General features: G+C 37.1%; 1 protein-coding gene across 5 annotated transcripts in view; it reads left to right on the top strand.

Moving 5' to 3' along the window:
• The window catches only part of DIS3L2 (DIS3 like 3'-5' exoribonuclease 2), a 307,510-nt gene that overhangs the window by 77,550 nt on the left and 206,114 nt on the right, over positions 1 to 23,846 (top strand). For all 5 annotated transcript variants that reach the window (XM_045559637.1, XM_045559638.1, XM_045559640.1 and 2 more), the window contains one exon: positions 15,012 to 15,246. In XM_045559637.1, the coding sequence (XP_045415593.1) occupies positions 15,012 to 15,246 (235 nt within the window). The remainder of the gene's footprint in view (positions 1 to 15,011; positions 15,247 to 23,846) is intronic.

Below are 23,846 nucleotides of genomic sequence, written 5' to 3'. Positions count from 1 at the left end.
GTTTTGTGCCTGGCTTAGCTGTCTGCAAAGCAAGTAAGAAACTGCTAATGGGAAAGCAAAGACATGTTTCTTGCATGATTGGTGACTTAGCCAGTGAAGCTAGAGAGCTTCTTTTTAATGTAACTTTCTTCCCAAATACTTGGGCAGGTCTTAGCTTGGAAAGATTAACTACAGAGAACATAAGCTCCTTGCTTTTATATTATTGTGAGTACGTGCACACATACAGTTCTGCTGCATTTTATAGCTTGTGGCCAGGTTTCTTTCTTATTCTTTTCTACTTTTTCTTCAAAGTTCAATCTCATAAGCAGATTGCCTCCAGGGTAATTTTATATGTGGTAGCCAGACTAGCCTCAGGGTTGACAATAGCTTCCTCTGTTGTGTCACTTCTGAACTATGGAAGTGCAGTTCGTACACAGAGAGCCCACAGGGAACATTTGAGGTCTTGTTGGTTTGAAATGAAACACGACTTTATGTGAAGTGTGAATTGGAAATGATACTGAGTTATATACAGTTGCTCTGAAATATAGTCTCCATGGTAGAGAAGGAACCGTCTCATAAAAGACATGCTTCTTCCCCTCACCAGCTCTTATTCTACAAGGTGATCATGTTGTACCACGTGTGGGCCCAAACAAGATAAAAACAATAGCAGCAGCAACAACAACAACAAAAATCTCTAGTTGATAAAACTGAACAACTTTTTTTCCTTAATAAAATAAAACAACTTCCTTAGACAAATATATTCTTAAAATTAGGTCACTGTATTCTTAGAGTCATCTTGTTCAGCTGCTGGTGGTGCCCTGCTGAGGTGAAGGAAAGCCTGCCTTGGCTTCAGAGATTGAGGCATGTTGCTTTCTCTGGAGTCATCTCTGCTGAGAGGCCACTTCTCCATCTTTGCCTAGTCCAGTTTTAGGTGACTCATTCTAGGGAGAGACAGGTGTTCGTGTTGTCATGACCCACTAGAAGCTCAAGGATGGAAATTTGGGTATGTAATAGTGGACATCTTGAAGGGAGAGAAGGCACTACTATGCCATTGAGCAAATATTTGCATTCACAGATCCTGAAAAGTGGATGTGTTTAATGTAGAGATGCTCTTTGGGAAAGAACAGATTATGTCACTTCTAAGAGGGGTAATCTGTGACTATCATTATTTATTTTGTTCAAATTGCCGCATATCTGACCAGTGGAATCCCCCCTAAGTTGGCTCCAGTGTCATTTTGACATGTCCTCATCATTGTTTGAACACTTATTTATTTTCTAGAGATGTTCCCACCTTATCTTGTAACTTTCCCTGTGCTATCCCTGAAATCAGCCAGTTTTATAAGATACCCTGATTCCTTTTAGTGGAAAAACTCAGACTCTTCCAAACCCTCTTGATGAACAGGACTAGGAAATTACATGTATGTCTATATCTTACTGACTGTCTAGAAAACTTTGTGTTCATACGGATATCTCCAATTCCAGTGCAACATCACAGGGTTCATTCTAGTTTCCTCCTTCCTTCATTTGTACCTCCCTCCTTTGAGAGAAACCTGGCTCTTACTGTTCACAACATTATATTTACTTTTTGCTCATTCCTGTTTATGACCATATGCAGACATTGCTGGCCTTCTGTTCCACTAGGTCACTTTCTTTGCTCAGGCTTTAATGCCTGTTGTGCTTCTGCCTCCTCACTCAGGATCTGATTCCCCACTGTTGTACCATATGACTTTTGAGTATGGGTCCTTTGGAAGTTGGGAGTTCTAGCTTTTCTACGTGGAATCTTATAGCCAGTTGATCAGTGGCACTTGGTGTACACAAACTCTAGCTCTACTTGTGTTTAGACTGCTATAACATTTCTATTTTGATTTCTTTCTTTATGACTGTCTCTTTCTTTTTAGCATCACATTGAGAAAAGAAACTGTGTGTGTGTGCCTGGTATTATAATTTTAGCCATTCTGGTGGGTGTATAGTAGCATCTGCTTGTTCTTGTTGTTTGTTATATTTGTTTTTCACTTCCTTGATGACAAAATGATGCCGAACATTTTTTGTGCTTATGGTCATGTATTCTTCTCTGAAGTGTCTGTGTTAAATCTTTTATCAGACATTTTTTAGTTGGTTTGTTTTCTTATTAATGAATTATAAGAGTTCTTTATATAATGTGGATAAAAGTCCTTTACCACACAGTTTTCTTTTTTTTTTCCACATAGTTTTCTTAAGGGTGCTTTTGAAGACCAGAAGTTTTCAATTTTGATGAAATCCAATTTTTCAAATACTTCTTTTATGATTTATACTTTTGATTTAGTATCTAATATATCTTTGCATATCCTAAAGTTACAAAGATTTCTCCTTTTTTTAAAAAAATTGTAGTTAGAACACTTAACTTAGATCTATCCTCTTCCCAAACTTTTAAGTGCATATTATTAAGTATGGGTGTGATGCTGTGCAACAGATCTCTAGAACTTACTAAGTTTTACATAACTGAAACTTTATATTCATTGACCAGCTATTTCTCCTTCCCCCAGCCCCTGGCAACCACCATTCTACTCTGTTTCTGTAAGTTTCTTTTCTTTTCTTTTTTTTTCTTGTAGAAGGTTTATAGTTTATAGTTTCAGTGTTCACATTTAGGTCTATGGTCCATTTCAAGTTAATTTTTATATATAATGCGAAATGAGGGTTAGATTTCATTTTTCTCATATGGATGGATATCTATTTGTTTCAGCACATTTGTTAAAATACTTTCATAATGAATTACCATCTTTTTTGGAAATAAATTTACTATATAAATGTGATTTTATTTCTGGACTGTATATTCTGTTCCATTGATCTAAACTACTTGATTACTGAAGCTTTATAGTAGGCCTTAATATCTGGTGGTATCTTTGTTTCAAAATTGTTTTGGCTATTCTAGATCCTGTGTATATTCATGGGAAATTTAGAATTGGCTTGTCTGTTTCTATGAAAAAAGCCTATTGGGATTGCATTGAATGTGTAGATCAGTCTGGGGCCAATTGGAATAGATTGGAGCTGCCCAATCCATGAACAAGGTATTTCTCTCCGTTTATTTAGGTCTTCTTTAATTTCTCTTGACAGTGTTTAATAGTTTTCAGTGTATAAGTTTTGCATGTATTTTGTTACATTTCTTCCTAAGTTGTGATTATTCCTTTAATTTTATTTTCTAGTTCATAGCTAGTATATAGAAATTGATTTTGATATATTTATAATGTCCTATAACCTAATTATTATTAATAGTTTTAGTAGCTTCTTTAAAGATTCCATAGAATTTTCTACATATATATCATGTTATCTGCAAATAAAGGCTGTTTTACTTTTATTCCAATAGATATGCCCTTTAGTTTTTTTCTCTCCTTACCAGAAACCTTCACTATGATGTCAAACAGAAGTAGTGAGAATGGACTATTTTTTTGTTTTTTTTGAGACGGAGTCTCACTCTGTCGCCCTGGCTAGAGTGCTGTGGAGTCAGCCTAGTTCACAGCAACCTCAAACTCCTGGACTCAAATGATCCTTCTGTCTCAGCCTCCCGAGTAGCTGGGACTATAGGCATGCGCCACTATGCTTGGCTAATTTTTTGTATATATTTTAGTTGTCCAGATAATTTCTTTCTATTTTTTAGTTAGAGACGGGGTCTCGCTCTTGCTCAGGCTGGTCTCGAACTCCTGAGCTCAAACAATCCACCCGCCTCGGCCTCCCAGAGTGCTAGGATTACAGGCATGAGCCACCACTCCCAGCCCCATACACTGTTTTAAGAGATTTATATCGATGGGATGGGACGTAATTCTGGAGCTGCTGGCACCTTCGTCCTTCTCTGTGTGGAGAGAGGCTACTCTGGTAATGGAGCTAACACTGAGGAAAGCTGAGCTGAGACACGCAGACATACATATGTGTACACATACCATCCTACAAATATCATCTGAGCCCCTCAATTTGATCAGATTGACTCAATCACATAAGCTAATAAGTTACTTAAAGACAGCCAATTTAAGTTGGTTTTTGTCTCTTTTAGCTAAAACAGGCAGTCTTTATACATTGATTATGTTTTAAAGACTTAAAAACAATAAAGAATAAGATTCAAAGAAAAGCAACCACCATGTACAAGGTGTATGTACATGTATATGTTCTTACGCTAAATCTTAATAATTATCTAATCCTCCTGTGAACTCTGTTCAAGTAGAAATTCATTTCTTCTGTCTGTTAGAAATTCTTTCCTAAGGCTTGCTTTTCTGGTTTTCCTAGATTTGCTTCTTGCCTGACTTTTTTTTATCTGTTCCTGAGCTTCAGAACTTGGTGTAATATTCTGCCAAATTGCCTAATTCTCTTCCCTACCTCTCTGCTCATTTCTGATATCAAAAATATTTATCACCTTGCTACTGGGAGAACTCTAGTTGGATCCTGTTTTGTTCCGTGAACTGGCTCTTGTCTAAGGGGAAGCATACCTGCTTCTTACTCTCCTTAGTGACTAGGTATGGAGGCTTGGTTGTACCAGAGTTAGGTTGTGTGGTTAGTTGCTTGTGGTGGCCATGCAGAAGAGGAGAGAGGGCACATGCTGCAGAGCACTTGTAATTCTACTTCATACCCTGTGATCTCTCAGGAGCCTGCGGCTCAGACCTCTGCACTCTTGTCCTCCTGCAGTCCAAGCCACATCTGCGACAGTGGCGTGTTCCTTCACAATGTGTGATCGTTTCTCCAAGAACCCTTTTTCTTATATAAAATAGTTAAAATTTAACCATTTTTAAAGGGAGTTACATAGTTTTTCTTACTTCAGTCACAGAGAAATAGAGAGATAGATCCTGCTGTTTTAAGTTGTTAGAAACCTATTCTTGATCTTGAGCTGGTGGGATTTAAGCCAAGACAGAGTTTGCAGTGAATGGTGTATAATGGAAGGAAATGGCAGGTAAGATGAAAATTATTTAAAAAGGTCAGTGGACGTTGATAAGATCCAGGTCTTTGAATGGTAAGCCAAAGAATAGAGAAGGAAAGAGGAATCCAAGGAAGATTTTTCAGTAAGAGGGTAATATAGTCAGATTTTTTATTTCTGGTGATTTCTAGGATAGTGTCACTTAAAATACCAGGATATTTGTGGAATATAAGAGTGCTCGTAAGAAGATGAGTGAAAGATTTGGTGACTGGTATGTTAAGCAGTAGGAAGGGTCAAATGTGATTTTAAGGTTGCTTTAGGCTTTAATGGCTTAGAAGAGAGTGGTAGTGGTGTTGGAAGAAAGAGAAGAACAGGAAAGGGAAATACTTTGAGGGGAAGGACTAGAGTGGTTTTGATGTTTTGAGTTTTAGGTGGCAGTGGCACATTAAGATGGAATTGTCTAGGAGATACTGCATAGGGCTTAGGTAACAAGAAAGAAGACAATAAAAGGATTAGTTTTCTTTTCTCTTCTTACTACTTCTCCCCATTCTGAGAGAAGCTGTACAAACTACTACTACCGCTGGTCCCCCAGTTGAGAATCACTGCTGTAGAGATTATGTGAGTATAATGTGTCCTTCAGATGTTCTGGGTTAGAGTAAATGTGGATAACACTAGTGTAATGTAAAGGAAGATAGAGGCAGAACACCCAGACTCATGTCTGGACTCTGCTACTTACTTGCTGTGTAACATGTTCAAACCACTTTTCCAATTCTCAGTTTTTTCAGTTATAAGATGGGGGCAGTAAATAACTTACTACCTACTAACAAGTTGTATAGTTCTAGTGAGAAAAAATATAATATATAACATACTTTGTAATTTGCAGAAAGTTCCATAAAACTCTGGCCTCACTGTGATTTAAAATGGGCAATCATCTTCTGAATCATCTCTGCTGTTCCACGTACTTTTTCTAGGGTTGAAGGTAACTGAGCTCATTTGCACTTTGGTACAATGCTCTTCAGGGTGAGTTGCTTGGACACAGCCACTTTGTAAGTAAGTGGGATTCTGTGGCCTTATGTTGGTCAACAGAAAGGGGCAAGAGACTCTTAGGAGTTGGAAGTTCAGACTGCTGGAAATTATAGCCAATATTGTACATTGCATATTGCACAGTGCTGCATCTTGTGGTTGTGTGTGTGTTGGGGGGAGAGAAATCGGGGAAATCCTTTATTGCATTCATTGAACAAACATTTATCATTTTGACTACATGGCATTTATCAATATTCATTTATTCAACACATATGTATTAAGCACCTTCTGTGTTAGGTGCTATGTTAAGTGCTGGGTATGTAACAGTGAACAAGTGGGAAAAATTCCTTCCCTTTATGGAGCTTACATTCCACTGGGAAAGACATAATACTGTTAAAAAAACTATATGTAGCATGCTCAATAGTGATAAGTGCTGAAGAGGAAAAAAGATAAGGAAGGGAAATACGAATTTGGGGCTGGAGGTTGAGATTTTAAATAGAGTGGCCAAAGAAGGCCTCATTGAGAAGGTTAGGCTCTGAAAACAGTGAAGAGCTGTCCTTGTGGAGATCTTGGGAAGCAGCAATATGTGCCCTGTGTGCTCAAGGAATAGCAAAGAGGCTAAGGCTGAGAATTGTCAGAGATGAGGTCAGAGGGACTGGGGTTGGGGTACAGATCAGGTAGGGCCTGTCCATCATAGTTATATTTGGATTCTTCCTCTGATTGAGATGGAAGGACTTAGAGGGATGACAGCAGAGAATTGATGTGATACCACTTATGTTTAATAGGCTCACTCTGACTACTGTGTTGGGAGCAACCTGAAAGGAACAAGAGTAGAACCTTTATAGGCTACTGCCTATGTCCAGGGATGAGCTGATGGAGACGGAACCAGGGTGGTGGCAATGAAGGTAGAGCTGACAGGATTAGCTGGTGGAAGGCATGTCGGTGTGTGTGTGTTTGGGGGGGTTGAGGTGGGGTGGGGAAGGGATCAAACAATTGATCGGTAAGGATAATGCAGGGTTTTTGGCCTGAGTAATGGGAAGAATGGAGGTGGTTTGTTCTGTTCCTGTTAACTAGATAAAAGATACTTTTGGATGAACTACCTTAGACAAACAAAGTGCCCAATAACACATATGCCTTTGAGAATGTCTGTAAATATGTCTTTAAAATGATATTGTCCATGGTCATATTTTATAATGAAAGAAGCTTATTGGCAAGGCTTGTCAGGAACTCCCTGTAGAAATATCAATTGCTTTTCTTGGCTCCAAGGTATTTCCTGAATAGTGTATTGTACTTTGTCCCAAGTGTGCCATTAAGGGATTTGAAAGTTTGTTAAAACATGGGTGGCAAGTGAGTGCTGTCACTTAAGCCCAGCCAGAGGAGCCAAGAAACAAAAACCAGCTCCCAGCCGGACTTCCTGACTTGCAGTAGCTCTGAATCAGAGGCTCAGGTAGTGGGGTAGGCAGGGCATTCTCTCCTGTGCACAGATGCTGTCAGCAGATGCAGTTCTCAACAGCCCTTTCAGCAGGAAGTGCCTGTGAACATGAGTATATATGAATCTTTTGGAAAAGCTCTAGTATACCAAGGGGAAGGTTATAGAGTTTATTTGCTGAAACAGAATTTTCCACTACTAATGTAGACTTACTCTTTTAAAAAAATTTAAAATAGCACTCTCAAAAATTATTTCAATGTGTTCTGATTTTATTTATTTGCATTTATTTATATTTGCTTTTTATGGTGATAAGTTTCAATTTTGATGAAATAACTTGACTATTTTTTGGCTTCCAGACACATTGCAGTTAATGGAGGACACATTGCAGTATCATGTAGTATCATGTGGGCATGCATTTAAATTTAGTGGACGCTTTCTACTTGGTAGTTATTTTATTCATTTCTTGTTTTTTGCAAGTGCCTCTATTACAGCTGATTCAAGTCTTCAGAAGAACAGAGAAGGGAACCAATATTTATTGAGCATATTTTATGTGCCAAGCATTGTGGGAGCCTCTGGGAAATATAAAAATGAATGTGACATGGTTTGCTGTCTGGTGGAAGAGAGAAATGTGCATGCAAACAGATAAATGAAATATAGCCTGATCAAGGAACCTTATAGTGAAAGAATGGCAGAGGACGAGCAGTGGTACAGAAGAAGACAACCTAACATTTCTGCAGAGAGGGAGGTTAGCAGAGAAGCACACAGAAGAGCTGTATCTTGAATTTTGATGGAGTATTTGCCAGGCAAACAAAAGGTATGGAGGCAATGCTTGTCAGTGGTGGGCACTGTTATGTGTGAAGTTCACTCTGAATGTATGTCTTCAACTCCAATGGGGGATTTCCTCCGGAGTATCCAGGACTAAGAGCACTGGATTTAGAGCCCTAGACCTGTGTCCATGTCACAACTCTGCCATTTAGTAGCTGTGGGATTGTGACATATCTGAACCTGTTTCTTCCTCTGGGAGACAGAGATAATTATTCTCCTGTGCATCACCCAGAGTCATTATGTGCATCAAATCAATTCATGTGTGTAAAAGCACAGGGAAGATTGTGCAATATGAATGTGAAGAGTCATAATATAATAAAAAACCTTACTGTTTTATTATGATTTACATATTCATAATTGTATTTAAATTCTCTCTACTTCACTACCTCTTGTTCTATGTTGAATCCTCTTTGAGTATTTTCTGAGGGCTCTATCCTCAGCTTCTCTTTTCAATAGACGGTCCTGGACAACTTTGCTTAACTGCCAGCCCATTGTGGCTAACTCCGTAGTCTCGATTTCTGTCCTCCAATACACTCTTCCAGTCTCCAGACCTACGTTTCCAGCTGCCTCCTGGATGTTCCTCATCCTTTTTGATTTTCTGGGTCTCAAGACTACATTTGTTTACCCCCCTGTGGAACTGCTCCTACCTTTCTGTTTTTGTTATCTGAGTTCAGAGTCTTGTGATTGATTACCTTTGACTCTTCCTTCTCCTGCCCTTCAGTTGTTCTACAGGATTTAAAGGCTCCCTGTTGAGTTTATTATTACTGTCAAATCATTCACTTATTAAGCTCCTACCGTGTTCTAGGCACCCATGTGAAGAGTTTTTCATATATTATCTCAGTTAAGATTATTGTCCCCATATCAAAGATAATAAAACTAAGATTCAAAGAGATTAAGTAATTTTTCCAAGGTAGTGTAGCTGGTAAGTGGCAGAGCCATTATTCAAACCCAGTTGTGCTGATTGGAGAATTTGTGCTCTTAACCATTTCACCCTACTTCTCTGCTTTGCAGTAAAGACCTGACTCATTAAATTGGCATCCAAGGCTGTTCACCTCTGCTTATTCATCCTCTTTCCTCACTCTTATTGTGCATTTGCATGATCACTTGCCATTCCTAAAGATCAGTTTGCATTTTCTTACCTGTTTGCTTTTGCATATATGTTTTTTCTCAGCTAGACTTCTCTTTTTCATGTGTCCAAATCCTGAGAGAGGCAGGGTAGTGTAGTAGAATAAGCCAGGGCTGGGGAGTTGAGTGGATCTGTTTTTCTACTTTACCTCACAGTCCTGATCTGTTCTACAAAGGGCTGCACCAGATTACATTCATACTGGCAGTGTGTTGCTGCACATTCTTGCTAGCATTTTGTATTGTCAGGATTTTTAGTTTTTGCCCATCTGTGGGTTTGTAGAGATATCACATTGTGTTTTTAATTTGCATTTCTCTGATTAATGAGGCAGAGCACCTTTCCATCTTTATTGACTGTTTGTCATTTCTATTTTGTGAAGTACCTTTAAGCCCTTTTTGCATTTTTCTGTTGGATTATCTGTCTTGTATTGATCCATAGGAGTTCTTTGTATGTTCTGGATATGAACACTTCTGTGGCTTATCTTATAAAATTTCTTGTATGGTATCTTAGGATAAAATGAAGATTTTAATGGAGTTGAATTTATCATTTTCTTTTATGCCAGTGTTTTTTGTGTATGTTTAAAACATATGTTCTGACATATTTTCTTATATATCATTTTCTAAAATTCTGCCAGCTTTTTAGATTAGCATCTTCCTTTAGCTATTTTCCACTCACAGTATTGTATAGTATCTCTGACTCAGCAAATGTTCCTATCTTTGAAGTAGAACTCTACAAGGCATTTTGCCATTTCTCTGCCAACACAGGGCTTGTGTTCCCCTTAAAGCACAGAAGTCAGGCTACATGCAGCTTCCTTTTCCAAAAGGGTTTCTCTATGTCTCTTGTATCTCTGAACTCAAGATTCTGGGCTTATGCCTCCACTATGTTCCTCTCAGTGGTGAGCTTCTCACAGCTGCCCCTTAGTATCATTTATCCCTTTTCGTCTTTCTGGGTCCCTGGGCCCAGCCCTGCCCTGCCCCTACTTGCTGCAGAGGCCCGGTTGCTATTCTCTGTCTTCCATAAGAATTGCTGCCTAGTGGAGAAAGGGGATTACCTTTTCCTCTCAGCACACTGCCACGCCACTCTGTCGCCCAGTCTACCTTCCAAAAGGAAACAGTAAGTACATTACAGATCTGCCCTTGGTAAAACGAACTGTAGGGTGTATCTGACAGAAGTTTCTGTGTGTGAGTATGTGTGTCTGGTGGAGGGAGTCAAGAAAATTAAAATTAATAAGTTTTGTAGTGTGCTATTTCTTGAGCATTTTTAGTAGCTATAGCTGACACTTTTACTTCATCCTATTTCATACTCCCCAATTTATATCTGTCTATATTTTCACTCTTTATTTTTATTATCAGGGTTTACGTGATGCCCATCCTACCCTGTTCATGGAAAAAGACTGAAAGTGAAGAAGTTCTGTATGACCCAGCGATTTGACTCCCTCTCTAATCTGTTTCTGTCCTGTCCTCCAGAGACTAGACTAAACCTGCAAGGCGGAAATAATCCCAGTTGCAGCATGTGCTTGGAATATATAAGTGTAGTCAATTGCCTCACCTGCTCAGGTCTGTGGAGGAACCAGAGGAATTATTTAAGTCCTCAGTTAACCAGGTCCTTGATATAGGTCCTTTCCTTAGGATCCCTTCTTTCACTCTGAGCCCAGAGCTCTCCAAAATATTGATCAACCTGTAGTGGTATCTTTCAGCACCAGGCCCTTTACTCTCTTACTTGTACTTTCTTATAGAGTATTTTCTATCTATTTGTAGACATGTAGGTTTTTTTGCAGAGGAAGGATTTACAGCTCTCAGAGGTATCTGCTAGCTTTCAAAGTTGAAACCATTGAATTAGACTTTTCAACTTTTTCAAAGTGAAACTCCGCAGAAGAAATTTTCTTTATAGATTCCAAGGAAAATTGGGCTACTAGTTTCTAACTGACATACTCTTGTGCCTGAAAACTTTTCTGAAAGCTCTCTTGCATCCTGATAATCTTTTATATTCATTTTTTCATTCTTCTATCCATTTACCCATCTATTTATTCATCAAATATTGAACAGCTAGATTGATTATGGAAGTTGTTGTACAATATACAAAAATGTATAAAATACAGTTGGTGAGCAGATATTCTTAGCAGATGAGATAAATCATATACATAGATAAACTCATGTAGTAAAGAAAAAGTGCTGCAGAAGAGGTGCAGATAAACTGCTTTGGGACTTTAAAAAAAAGAGAGAGTATTACTCTTGCCTGGGGCAGGTGGGGGGATGGGGAGGAGTTGGGAAGATTATGTGGTATATTCTGGATTATAGAAAGTCCAAGCCAGTTGGAGCAGGTCTTGAGAGATGGATAGATTTTAGATATGTGGAGATACTAGTTGCAGCGTGCCATCTCTGGTTCTTTATTCAAAGGAGACTTGAGTGCTATTGTATGCCAAGCCCAGCCATGGGCACTTCATAGAGTTTACAGTTTATCAGGGAAGATAAACTCTGAACAAGTCATTTCCTAATTACTTGCAGTGAATAAAATAGATAACCTCTGTGCTCATGAAACCTATATTCTAGTTGGGGAGACAGGATAGTGATGGATGTGTGTACTGGGATAATAAAATAGAATGGTAATGCTTTAAAAACATAACAGATTAATTTATATTTTAATTGCACAGTTTTGAATGAATTTAGTGCCTAAAACACTAGTTCTTGCGTGTAGGTAATCTAAACCACAGAGATTATCACAAAGTCAAAACCGAGTTAATTTTTATACAGTTAAGTTCGCTGTGTTATGGATATTACTTTCCATTAATCTTCTCTTCCCATTGGCTTTTGCTTAAACTTTGTATGCATGAGCCAAAGCATAATTCTTAATAAGTAGGCAGGCAGAATCATGGTGATTATAGAATTCCCATTTTATACACACACACACACACACACACACACACACACGCACGCACGTATCTCCCCACATACATATACATACATACAAAGAAAGACTACCTTTTATTGTGAGGCAGTTCAGCCTTCAAATTGTATACAGTCAGAATTCTGGTTCCCCTTGTAATATTTTCTCCATGGGCTGTGGGAACCAAATCCTTCATGAAATGGTTAGTGGCAGAAATAAATGCATAATAGAAACTAAAGGCCTGGGCTCTTTGCATAGTATCTTTCCAGGAGACTACATTTTACCTGCTAGTCTAACTCCAGCATGTGAGTCGTTTTCTTTTACCACCTGCCCTCAACTCCCCTCTCTCTGAGATGAAGTATCTGTGGGGATGATATAGAAAAAAACAACAGACCACAGACTGTGTTGTAGCCAGCATGCTTTAGACACAGGGTATGCACGTATGCCTCCTGCCTGTGCTTGGGCTGCTCCGACAATGCCCAAGGTTGGGATAGTTCTTTGAGGATAGTCAGGGGTAGATGTTCCTAAATATTGTTCAATTTTCCAGGTACATTTAAGGAAACTGAATGTTTGCTGATTTGAGTAATATCAAATTCTTTTACCTCTATAACTCATCAGTAAATTTTCTGTCTTTTGAATGATCTACTTTGGTTCAGATATGAAACTAGGACTTATGTGACAAGGCAGAAGTGCAAAGAGGAGCACTGGTTTCCTAATTGTACAGGTTGAGTATTCCTTATCCAAAATACTGGGACCAGAAGTGTTTTGGATTTAGGATTTTTAAATATTTGCATTATACTGGATGAGCATCCCAAATCCAAAAACCCCAAATCTGAAATGTTCCAATGAGCATTTCCTTTGAGTGTCATGTTGGCACTCAAAAAGTTTCAGAGTTGGGAGCATTTCGGATTTTTGGATTAAGGATGCTCGACATATATAACAAGTTATTGCCCTAGCTGTAATTTCACTCACATGTGCTCTTGCAGGAAGGGGCCTGAGGAAATCTTTTTGGAGACTGCTGGCCTAGCCAGTTGAACATTTTTTTTTACTATCAAACAGAAAGAACTTTGTTTTTAAACTTCTTATAGAAATAATAAATGAACAAATGAATGAATCTGACAAGAGTCAAAACAGCAAAAATTCAAAGAAAATTTCATTAAATATATTCAGAGATTAGATACCAAATTTTTAAAAACTTTCACTAAAAGGCACAATTTTGCTCAGAAAAATTAACTATTGTTTACAAGTTTTTCTGTTACTATATTTTCATGAAGTCAATTTTTTCAAAACTTTGGATATATATTCTTAGAGTCTATATTCTGATTGTTAATATATTTGAAATAGTTTGCTTTGGTTTTCTGAGTGGATATTATAATATTAATTTTCTGGGCATGGTTATGTTAATTGGAGCCTACAGCATTAAAATGTTTTGGAAAAGATTTATTTTAATAACTTTTTCTGCCTTGTGTAAAATGAAGATCTTTTATAAGTAAGATCTTTATGTGATCTAATTCAAACACTAATCTAGCTTGTTGAAGGTAGGTATCTACTTTGAAACCTCTAGGTTTAACTCGGAAAAATATTAGTCTTGTCAAATATAGACACATGGCGAAACTGCTAGAGAAACTCACTCACTTGGTTCGGGTCTCTGGTCAAATGTTGCTTCCTCTGAGAGACCTCCCCCAGCCACCCTTCTGGTAAACTGCCTCATTCTCTTTGTTCTCTATTTTCTTAACCAGCTTCTTCATTCTCTCTATATTTTTAATTGCACTTATCACTTGTAGCCTTTTGATTGTGTTCACTGCTACATCATTGGCACTTAGAACAGTGCCTGGCACTGTGAAAGGTACTCCATAATAATTTGTTGATTGAACAAATTGTTCACTATTTATCACCCCACTAGAATGTAGGCCTCACTGAAGTTGCCTGGCATGGGGTAGGCCTTCTAATATTTGTTTGAAAGAATGAAAGGAATAAGTAGTGATCAAATTCAATTTTTATATTTATATGTATACATATATATTAATATTTTAATTTTAATTATTTGTTTAAATTGTACATAGATTTCTCATCCAGAAATAGATTTTTAGAAAAAGATGTGGTGTCCCAAGTAACATCTAGAACCTACAAAATCTGCTGCTGTCTTTTTTGCTAATGTGGATGGGGCAGATTTACATATAGGGTTGCAGTTTTTTTTAAATGACTCAACAATACCTGCTGTATTTTAATATAATGCTCATAGATGTCAAAGAGTGTGGTCATGTGACAAACTCATGAAATGGATTAGTATCTGGATTCTTTTCTCCTGTTTGCATCATTCTTATTGCTAGTATAAATGTCCATCAGTCTGTGTGCTATAATATACTGATTTCATATCTCAAAATGGAGAAATAAGGCTTCATATTTTTATGAGAACATTTTATAAACTCTTTTTCACACTTAGTTTTGTTTTTTCCATTTCATCTTGTATTCTTGTGGTTTTATTTGGGAGCACAGTGACATACTTTGTACTTTGTTGAGTTCTTTTATCATTCCCTGACATCCTAATTGCTCATGTATGATGAACCCTTATGAAGCAGCATGATACTACTTCTGGTATTCACAGGCTTTGGGAGGGAGGAGATGAAAATGAAGGTCAGAAAAATGAGAAGTGGATATGACATTAATTTTGGGCATCTTGAAGAGCTGACTGTTAGCCTGGCCTTCTTGGATTGATTATGTCCATTAGGTAGTCTATGCATCTGGAAAATAAATCTCCTTTTTCAAACTACCTGATGTCAGCTTCTGAATGTGCAGTTTCTTCCTTAGAAAAGGAAATTCTGCTCTTTCTTTTTTTCTCCCCCAGTGATTTAGTAGAATTTTTCTGTTTTCTTCAGGTAATTAAACCAGAAAGCAATGACAAAGAAACAGAAGCTGCCTATGAATCAGATCTCCCTGAGGAGCTCTGTGGACACCATCTCCCTCAGCAGTCCCTGAAAAGCTATAATGACAGTCCTGATGTCATTATAGAGGCTCAATTTGATGATAGTGACTTAGAAGATGGACCTGGCAACACACAGAATTTGCTGGTTGATGGTGTTAAGAAGCTCTCAGTTGGTGTTCATGAAAAAGGTGAGTACTAGACTACTACCTGACATTTTGTTTTAGTAAACTGTTTTAAATATCGGAATTGTCTCTCTGCTACAGAATAAATCACACAATACAATTGGTCTGTTCCGGTTTCCAACCTGTTTCAGATTTTAGAAAAGGAGGATCTTTGACAGGCTTATAACTGCTGGTTAGGAGAGAGGGGACGAAAGTGCTGCCTGTGGTTTGTGTGGGCAGTGGTTGCTGTTGCCACATTCCTAATAGCTTTGAGTTGTGTTGATAGTTAACCTTGAAATTTCCTGCAGTGAGCTCAATCACACCCTGTGGTTCACATGAACAGAATTAAACCGGTCTTTAAGATCCTTATGAAAAAGCACTTAATTTTGCTCTTAATTTTTGGCCTTGGTTTTGCTTTAGTTCAGTACCTTTAAAAGTATATCTGTCATTGGTGGTGGGCATGGATCACCCTAAATTTTAGAAGCAGATTATCTTTAGAAAGTCTTTTGATTCTAAGCGTTTAAGAAGGCCAGTCTTATTTTCTCTGATTGAAATCTGAGTGTGGGTCCTCTGGGTGCAGAAAAAAATCAGTTATAAACACGTGAGCAAGGAGCTGTGACCAAGGTCCCTACCTGACCACATTCTAGGAAACTTAAGAGAAAGTAGCAGTTACAATTTGAATATTTCAACATTTAGATTTCTAAGAGGTTCTAAGTAGAGAGAGTATGTTTTCTAGCCAAACTAAGTTTTTTTATGTATACTGTGAAATGGAAACTATTGAGCAATACTGACCTGGCCGGGCTAACTAGATAATAAGCTTTGTTATCAGGAAGAAGTCTCTGGCATAGTCCCCGTGAAAGGCTGGAAAAAACGCCAGAAGATTACTAAAGGAGGATGTTCAGCAGACAGCCTGTTGTAGGGACTGGTGAGCATACCTCCCTACATCCTAGAGAAAGCTGGAGGTGATTTTAGGAAATGACTACAGAAGGATTACCCTGTTTCTCTCCATTGCTGATGAGATGGTGACCTGAGGCAGAGAGCATTTTCTGAAAGCATGTGCCCTTTTTGGTGCCAAGGAGTACTTATTCAGAATTTCCAACATTGAAATTATTTTTGAATGGAGAGGCTATACTTCCTCTGTCAGGTACTGCTGCCTGCCCCACCAGATACCACTAACCTGAGGGTACCCAGCTTCCTCTTGTTTTGTGACATACTTAAATAACTAGCGGTTTCACTGTCAGGGCTCAGCTAATTCCATCTGGATGCTATTCCTTGAAATTTCATCCTCCTAATGTTTCTACTTACTTTCTTTTTGGGGGAGAGTATATTATCTTTATTTTTTATTTATTTATTTTTTTAAATTTTTTAAATTTCAGCATATTACAGGTGTACAAATGTTTAGGTTACATATATTGCCGTTACCCCACCCGAGTCAGAGCTTCAAGCGCGTCCATCTACTTACTTTCTTTAAAAATAGTTGAATACTGTGACCCTCTTCTTAAACTATATGTGTATTATCGTAACAGCATCAGTACTGTGAATCACATATTTTCAGTGGAAGAGGGGCAAATAACCAGGACCATAAATAGCCAAATCCTCCATCAACAAGGTCACCAAGGAAGAGAGATATTTGCAGGACAAATCCAGGCAAAGGAATACTTTATTAATAAAATGTATTGAGTATTTGGCCCAAAACTACTTCGTGGAAACCCAGCTCTGGTGATTGGGCTTGGCAGATCTCAGCAGCCTCTTTTCTACTGGGCTCCAAGTTGAAGGGATAAGATGCCTTGATCTCTTATTAGTGGTTGGTACAAATACAAGGGCAAGGAAATATTGATGGATGGAAGTGATGGCAGAATTGATGCCTGGGCTGGATGCTAGCAATTCACTTTGTCCTTTGGGAAACTCTGATGCCAGCCCTGCTGTTGACCCAGTGCTGTAATTCTCCTGCCTCTCTCTTCAAGCAAATATTAATATCATTGAGTACTTTACAAGTCCACTGTGTGCATGTTTTTTTCCTTATTCTTTTTACATCCTTGCTAGCCCACTGTTATTTATATTATTTTCTTAGTAGCCCTGACTGAGGGAAGAGCCTTAATCCTTCCCTCAGTACCTGGTACAGAGTTCTCTTTCCTGCTAGCCTCAAAATAGAGAGTTTGTGAAACCACATGGCTGTTTCTCATTTCTTGCCCTCTTGATATTTAGGAAAATTGCAATTTGCTCTTTTAAAAATCATGGTGTTTTTAAGGATATTTCAACCAGCTTCTCTTTTTCAGGATAATATTAAATCTGGTTACAGTTAGGATGTTAGTACTTTTTGCACTACTTAAGGTTTTGAAATTTGTTATTGAAACAAACCATAACCTTAAGAATATCATAAACTTTTCCTTAGACTTCTAGAAAGGTTCTTTGCTTTGTGTTGGACTTGTAAGTAGATTATTAATCCTAGTTCATGCTTGTATTCAAAAGTGTTTTGTGTTTTTGCTTTAGTATCATGTTTTTTTACTTAAAGCAAATGTTATATATCACATGTGTATGTATAGTATATCCCTGTTTGCCCAGGAAGCATTTATATCTTTACGATAACTGCCAGTATCCCTGGTAAGTGAACACGTTACCCCACTAGTCTGTAGCAAGTGCCTATCACTGCATTAAGAGAAAGGTTCTCTGCGCATCTCAGACCCACACAGTAATCTCTTTGAGGAAGACAGCATGGGGTCTGCATCATCCTCAGCCCCTGAGAGAGAGTAGGCCAGACACTTGGGCCCCTTTTGAAGGTCCAGTTCCACAGTCTCTTGAGACTAAGCTTTTATCACTTTACAAGCAGTAACTTTGTTGTTAGCATAGAAATGTGCCATCTTTGTAGAGACTGGGGACAACCCAGTTAAATTTTTCTTGGTATCAATTGCATAAGTGGCTTTAAAAATGTTTGGGTAATGGTTGCCTGGTTAGCAAACTCCAAAGGATTAAAAGTCATCATGGCCAAGTGATACAGTAGCTCTGTATCTTTCATCACCAGGAATTTTAAGAACAGTTTTGGCCTCTGAATCTTGGCGATCGTGATTTAATCAGGCTGTGATGTACATTTCCTGCCCTCTACCCTAGAAGGGTCTGCCAGAGATATTTTTCAGTTTTTTGGCCTACGGACAAGTCTCTACCAGTACCCTGATGAGTAAGTATGAGTTTAAAGTATACAGTCAGTGACCCATTCACTTCTATCTCCTGGCCAACTTTAGCTATTTTTCGAAGAGGAGAATCCACATGGAATTTTTAATCCCTTCTGAGATTTGAACTGGTCTATTACTAGTACTTCTGGGGCCTGCCCAAGCCACCTTTGGGAATCAGGAAGACCCCTTTTTTCTCACTTAAGATGGTATCCTTCCAAGATAGCCCTTTCATTGTCTAGGTTTCTTTAAGTACTCTTTCCTTGAATAAAAAGTAACTATATTCCCATTTACTTGAGAAAAACAGACCCATATGATTATTTCCATATGATACTTTAGTGTTACTGAAACCCCAAGAACCCTTTCTCCAGATCTTTTGGCAACCTTCTTCTTTCTCAGATGTAAATTTCTTCTTTTCCCAGCTCTTCACTGTATGTAATGATGATAAGTACAACCAGAAGACAGTCATATTTGCTTCAGAAATTATATTAAAAATTAAATATATAGCAATTTCCCATCAGCCACAATTTTGGCACAATATTTTGTGCCAAACTTTACAAGTCTAATTTACAAAAAAAGTAAAGCCTTGTCCAGACCTATGTTAAACAGAAGGATACAGTGGGAATGTTTGCTTCCCTGTCTTTTAGATTGGGGGGGACAATGTAGTCAGATCAGGTAGAAATATATGGTCAGGACCTCTAATGTCCTAAGACCCAAATCCTATGCTAGACCAGACATTCCTTCCTATGAAGTCTTCAGAAGAAATATGTACAGGCAAAGCAAGGCAGAGGAGCACTTCTTAATTAACTGAGGCTCTGATGCAAGCCAGAATGATTACCAGTCTACACTCCCACTAGCAATGTATGAAGTTTCTTATATCTTCTCATTCCTACTAACAGTTAAGATTATCCAGGTTTCTAACTTTTATAATCTAGATTAAGTTCTGTAAATTGCCTTTTTATATCATTTGCCTACTGTTCTCTTGTGGTTACTGTTCTTTTGTTGATTTACAGGCATTTCTTATCTATTCTCTAAAATAATCTCTTTTCCAATTTTAGCATTACAAATATCTTTTCCCATTTTATCATTTAGTCATTTGTCTATTAACTTTGTGTGGTATCTTTCATTGAACAAAAATCCTTAATTTTGGTGGGATAAAATTAATCATATACCTTATAGATTTTTAACTTTTCCCGTGTATCTAGGTCACAAAGATATTCTCCCATGGAATCTTTTGTTAAGTCTACAGTTTTGCCTTTTGCTGAACTTAATGATTGTCATTCTTCGTTGATTGAGATTATCATCTAGTTTCCCTTTTCTAAATCTATTTTTGATGTTGAACCATCCTCACATTCCTAGGATACAGTCTGCTTAATCGTGATGTGTTATTATGTTTTAAATACAACGTTGAATTCACTTATGTAATAATTAGTGTAGATGGCTGAGCATGGTGGCTCACACCTGTAATCTTAGTACTTTGGGAGGATCACTTGAAGTCAGGATTTCAAGACCAGCCTGAGCAAGAGCAAGGCACCGTCTCTGCAATAGAAAAATTAGCCAGGCATGGTGGTGCGTGCCTGTAGTCCCAGCTACTTGAGAGGCTGAGGCAGGAGGATCGCTTGAGCCCAGGAGTGTGAGGTTGCAGTGAGCTATGATGATGCCACTGTATTCTGGCCAGGGTAACAAAGCAAGACCCTGTCTCAAAATAACAATAATAATAATAATAATAATTCACGTAGAATTTTTGTATCATGTTAAAATGGATCTATTATATGATTTTCTTGTCATCTGATTTTTAGAATCAAGATTATAATAGCTTTATGAAATGCCCTGGTCAGTTGTTGACTGTTTCATATTTTTCTAGAACAGCTTGTATAAAATGGGAATTAACTGTTCATTAGAATTTAGTAGAACTCATTGTAAAATTGGCTGCACCTGCTGTTTTTCGGGAGGTGAGATCTTTGCTGTTTTAATCTCTTTTATACTAATTAGTCTGTTCAGGTTCTCTATCTCCTGTGCCAATTTTGGCATAATTTAATGGGACTATTCATTCAAATTTATTAGCATATAGATATTCCTCATACTCTTTAATATTCTTTTGTTATTTAAAAAAATCTCCTTTGTGCCTGTACTTTTGCATCCTTTTTCATTCTCTATTTTCATTATTTGAATCTTCTCTCTTTTTTCCTTGATAACTCTCCCTTGCCAAAGATCTGTTTTGTTAATCTTTTCAGAGAACAATTTTGGTTGTGTTATTTTTCACTGTTTATTGTTGGTGATAATGTTCTGTGATTCATTGATATTTGCCCTTATCTTTGTTATTAAATTCCTTTTGGGGAAGGAGAGTTGCTTTTTTGCCCTTTTCCCAGCTTCTTGACTCGAGTACTTAGTTTGTTATTTTTAAACCTTTTTTGTTTTCTTTGAAGTGTTTTTAAAACCATAAATGCCCCTTTAAATATTTCTTTATCTGTATTCCTCAGATATTTATGTGCAGTATTTTTATTATTCAGTTCTAAATATTTGGTATCTTTTATGATTTCAACTAAATTAGTTATTTATTAAGACTATTTAATTTCTAATTTTTTTTGCTATTTTTTGGTAATGTTTAATTTTATTGTATTATGGTCAGGGTGTCTGTATGTTTAATTCTTTACAGTTTATTGATACTTCCTTTATAGCCCATCATTATATGGTCTATATTTCTAAATATTCTGTGTATGCTTTGAAAGAAAGATATGTGTTTATGTATCCAAAAACTTAATTGATAATTATATTATTCTTCCCTTCATAAGCTATTCATTATTTTATATAATCTGCCAGTGTCTGAGAGGGATGTTAAAAAAAATCTATGTCTATCAATTTTGATTAATTTATATTCCTGCAGTCTTGTCAATTATAGCTTGATATATTTTGAGTTGTTTTGTTAATGTGCAAATGTGTATGTTAGAATATACCTAGATATGTTTTTGTATACATGCATACTCATATATATATTCATTTGTATTCACATATTAATCACTGATATTTAGTGGGCATTTACTGTGTACTAGTAGGCCCTGTCTAAGCAGTTTGTAATTAATCCTTGTTATATTTAATTAGTATCTATTTTGGGAATATTAATATTATCTATCTCAGGAATTCTAGTAGTTTTTATTCCCAAGGCATGGAAAAGTTTCATAGTTGGTAAGTACATTTTAGAATCCCTTGGTAGCTTTTTAGAAAATATCAATGCCTATGGTCCCAGCTACTCGGGAGGCTGAGGCAGGAGGATTGCTTGAGCTCAGGAGTTTGAGGTTGCAGTGAGCAGTGATGAGGCCACTGCACTCTAGCCTGGGTGAATGAGTGAGACCGTGTCTCAAAAAAAAAAAAAAAAAAGTACCTGGATACCACCCCAGAGATTCTGATTCTAGTTGATCTGGGATGAGGCTAAGCACTGGTATTTTGACAAAGCTCTCTAGAGATGCAAGGCTTTTATCACATACCCAACATTGCTGCTGTAGGAACAGTCTTAGACTTGTCTTCTTAACCATTATGCTATATCTCTCAGGATAAATAGCAATATATGCTGCACAGGTTAAACATTTCATAATAATACAACCTTTAGTTTAATAATTCAGTCAAAGATCATCAATGGATACTAAAACCGCTGGGTTGAAGGTTTTGGAAACTAAATATTCACATAGACTCAAACTGTCATGCCATAGTTGACTTACTAATTAATTATACTGGACAAAATGTCCATTTATGATAAGTGGACAGATTTGGTCGTCACCATTTTGGCATTGTCAAGCTTAGCATCACTAATAGTAGGCAAACCTGACATTTTGTACCTTTTGATGGGATTGATTATTATACAACATCATCTGCAAAGCATTCATATCAAAAATGTTTCACTTGAATCAAGCCTCTAGTGTCTAGCTCTAACTTACAATATATTGGAAATATAGGGGATATTGGAACAAGTCAAATGACACTATCAGAGAAATAATAAGATCAATCTAATGTCATGGGGAAAAAAAGCGAGCAACCAAAAATAATGTGTAAACCTGGATTAGATCCTGGGTTGGGGGAAAATATGGTAGCAACAATTGGGAAATTTAAACTTAAACTAGATATTAGGTGACATTTTGGAATTACCGATAAATTTTCTGAGGTATCAGTGATATTGCAGATATATAAGAGAATGTCCTTATTCTTAGGAGATACTAGCTAAGGTGCTTGGGGAGAAGCATCTTAATGTATTTAACTTACTTATAATGCTTCAGAAAAGGGAAGAAACAAAACTCTGTGTGTTGATGTGCAAACACATGTGCATATACAAATTGATAGAGAGTTGCAAAGCAAATGTAGCAGAATGTTAACATTTGGTGAATCAAATCGGTGTTCATAATATCATTCTTTCAGTTTTTCAGTATATATAAAAATCTTTAGAATAAGACATTAGGTGGAAAAATACCCCATGCATTACTGAAAGAGAAATATTGTCATGTTCTGTAATTTAGGTGTGGATTTCAGGAGCTGGCATTGCTCATTCTGTCTTTGGTCCCAAGTATTCTAGAGCATAAAGTCATTACTGCTTATTGTTCAAAACTAACATAGTCAGGACTGCTATTTTTAGTTGGGTATTTTTTCTATTATTATAATTACGTACATTCAATGATTCACAATTTTATTTCCCATTAAAAATACCATTGTATTACACAAGTTGTAAGTAAAGAAAATCGTGAATAAATATTTTTAAATTATTTGAATAACAGGAGATTAAGAGAAATTCTTGGGAAAATTAATGAAGTCTTCAAATATTTTGTAAAAATGATTGTTTTTATGAACCTACTACAAAAGTCAAACAGAATGAGGCCATACCATACTCTCATATAATTTTGCTAAAAACCATGCAAAAACACTTTGGTTTGGTTTTTGTTCTAACTAGTACATGCTTGCATTGATAACCTAAAATTTGTTATATATCTTATAAAATAAAATGAATTTATTTTTCTTCTGTAATCTATAAAATTTGATCCCTACTGCAAAGTGATTTTATGAGCCTTTTTCTAGTGTAAATTATCCTCAGTCAGCTTACTCTTTCTGTCTTTTTGACTAGGCATGGAGCAGGCATTCAATTAGTGGCAGCCTGGGACAGTGGAGAGAGCAGGGACTGCGAGTAAACTGTGCTGTGCTTCTAAAATCAGGGAGTTGGGCAAAATTATGTCAGAAGTTCTTTCTAGCTAAAAAACTCTATGAGTAAATATATTTTCCAGTAATGGTAAGGAATTAATCAGATAATCATTAACGACTGTGATGAATCATTAGCATAAATGGCTTGGGATTCTTCCATTGTCACCTGCTCTGTCTCTGAAAACCATCACAGCCTGTGCTGCTTACCTTTGCCATTTGTTTAGTCATTTACTCAGCATTTTTGGAGTGAATATGATGCTCCAGTGCTGTGGTGGGCCCCAGGTCATA

Source organism: Lemur catta, chromosome 8 (assembly GCF_020740605.2).
Source record: "Lemur catta isolate mLemCat1 chromosome 8, mLemCat1.pri, whole genome shotgun sequence".
NCBI lineage: Eukaryota > Metazoa > Chordata > Mammalia > Primates > Lemuridae > Lemur > Lemur catta.
Note: the sequence above shows the minus strand (reverse complement) of the source record. Positions and strands in the feature narration are given on the sequence as shown.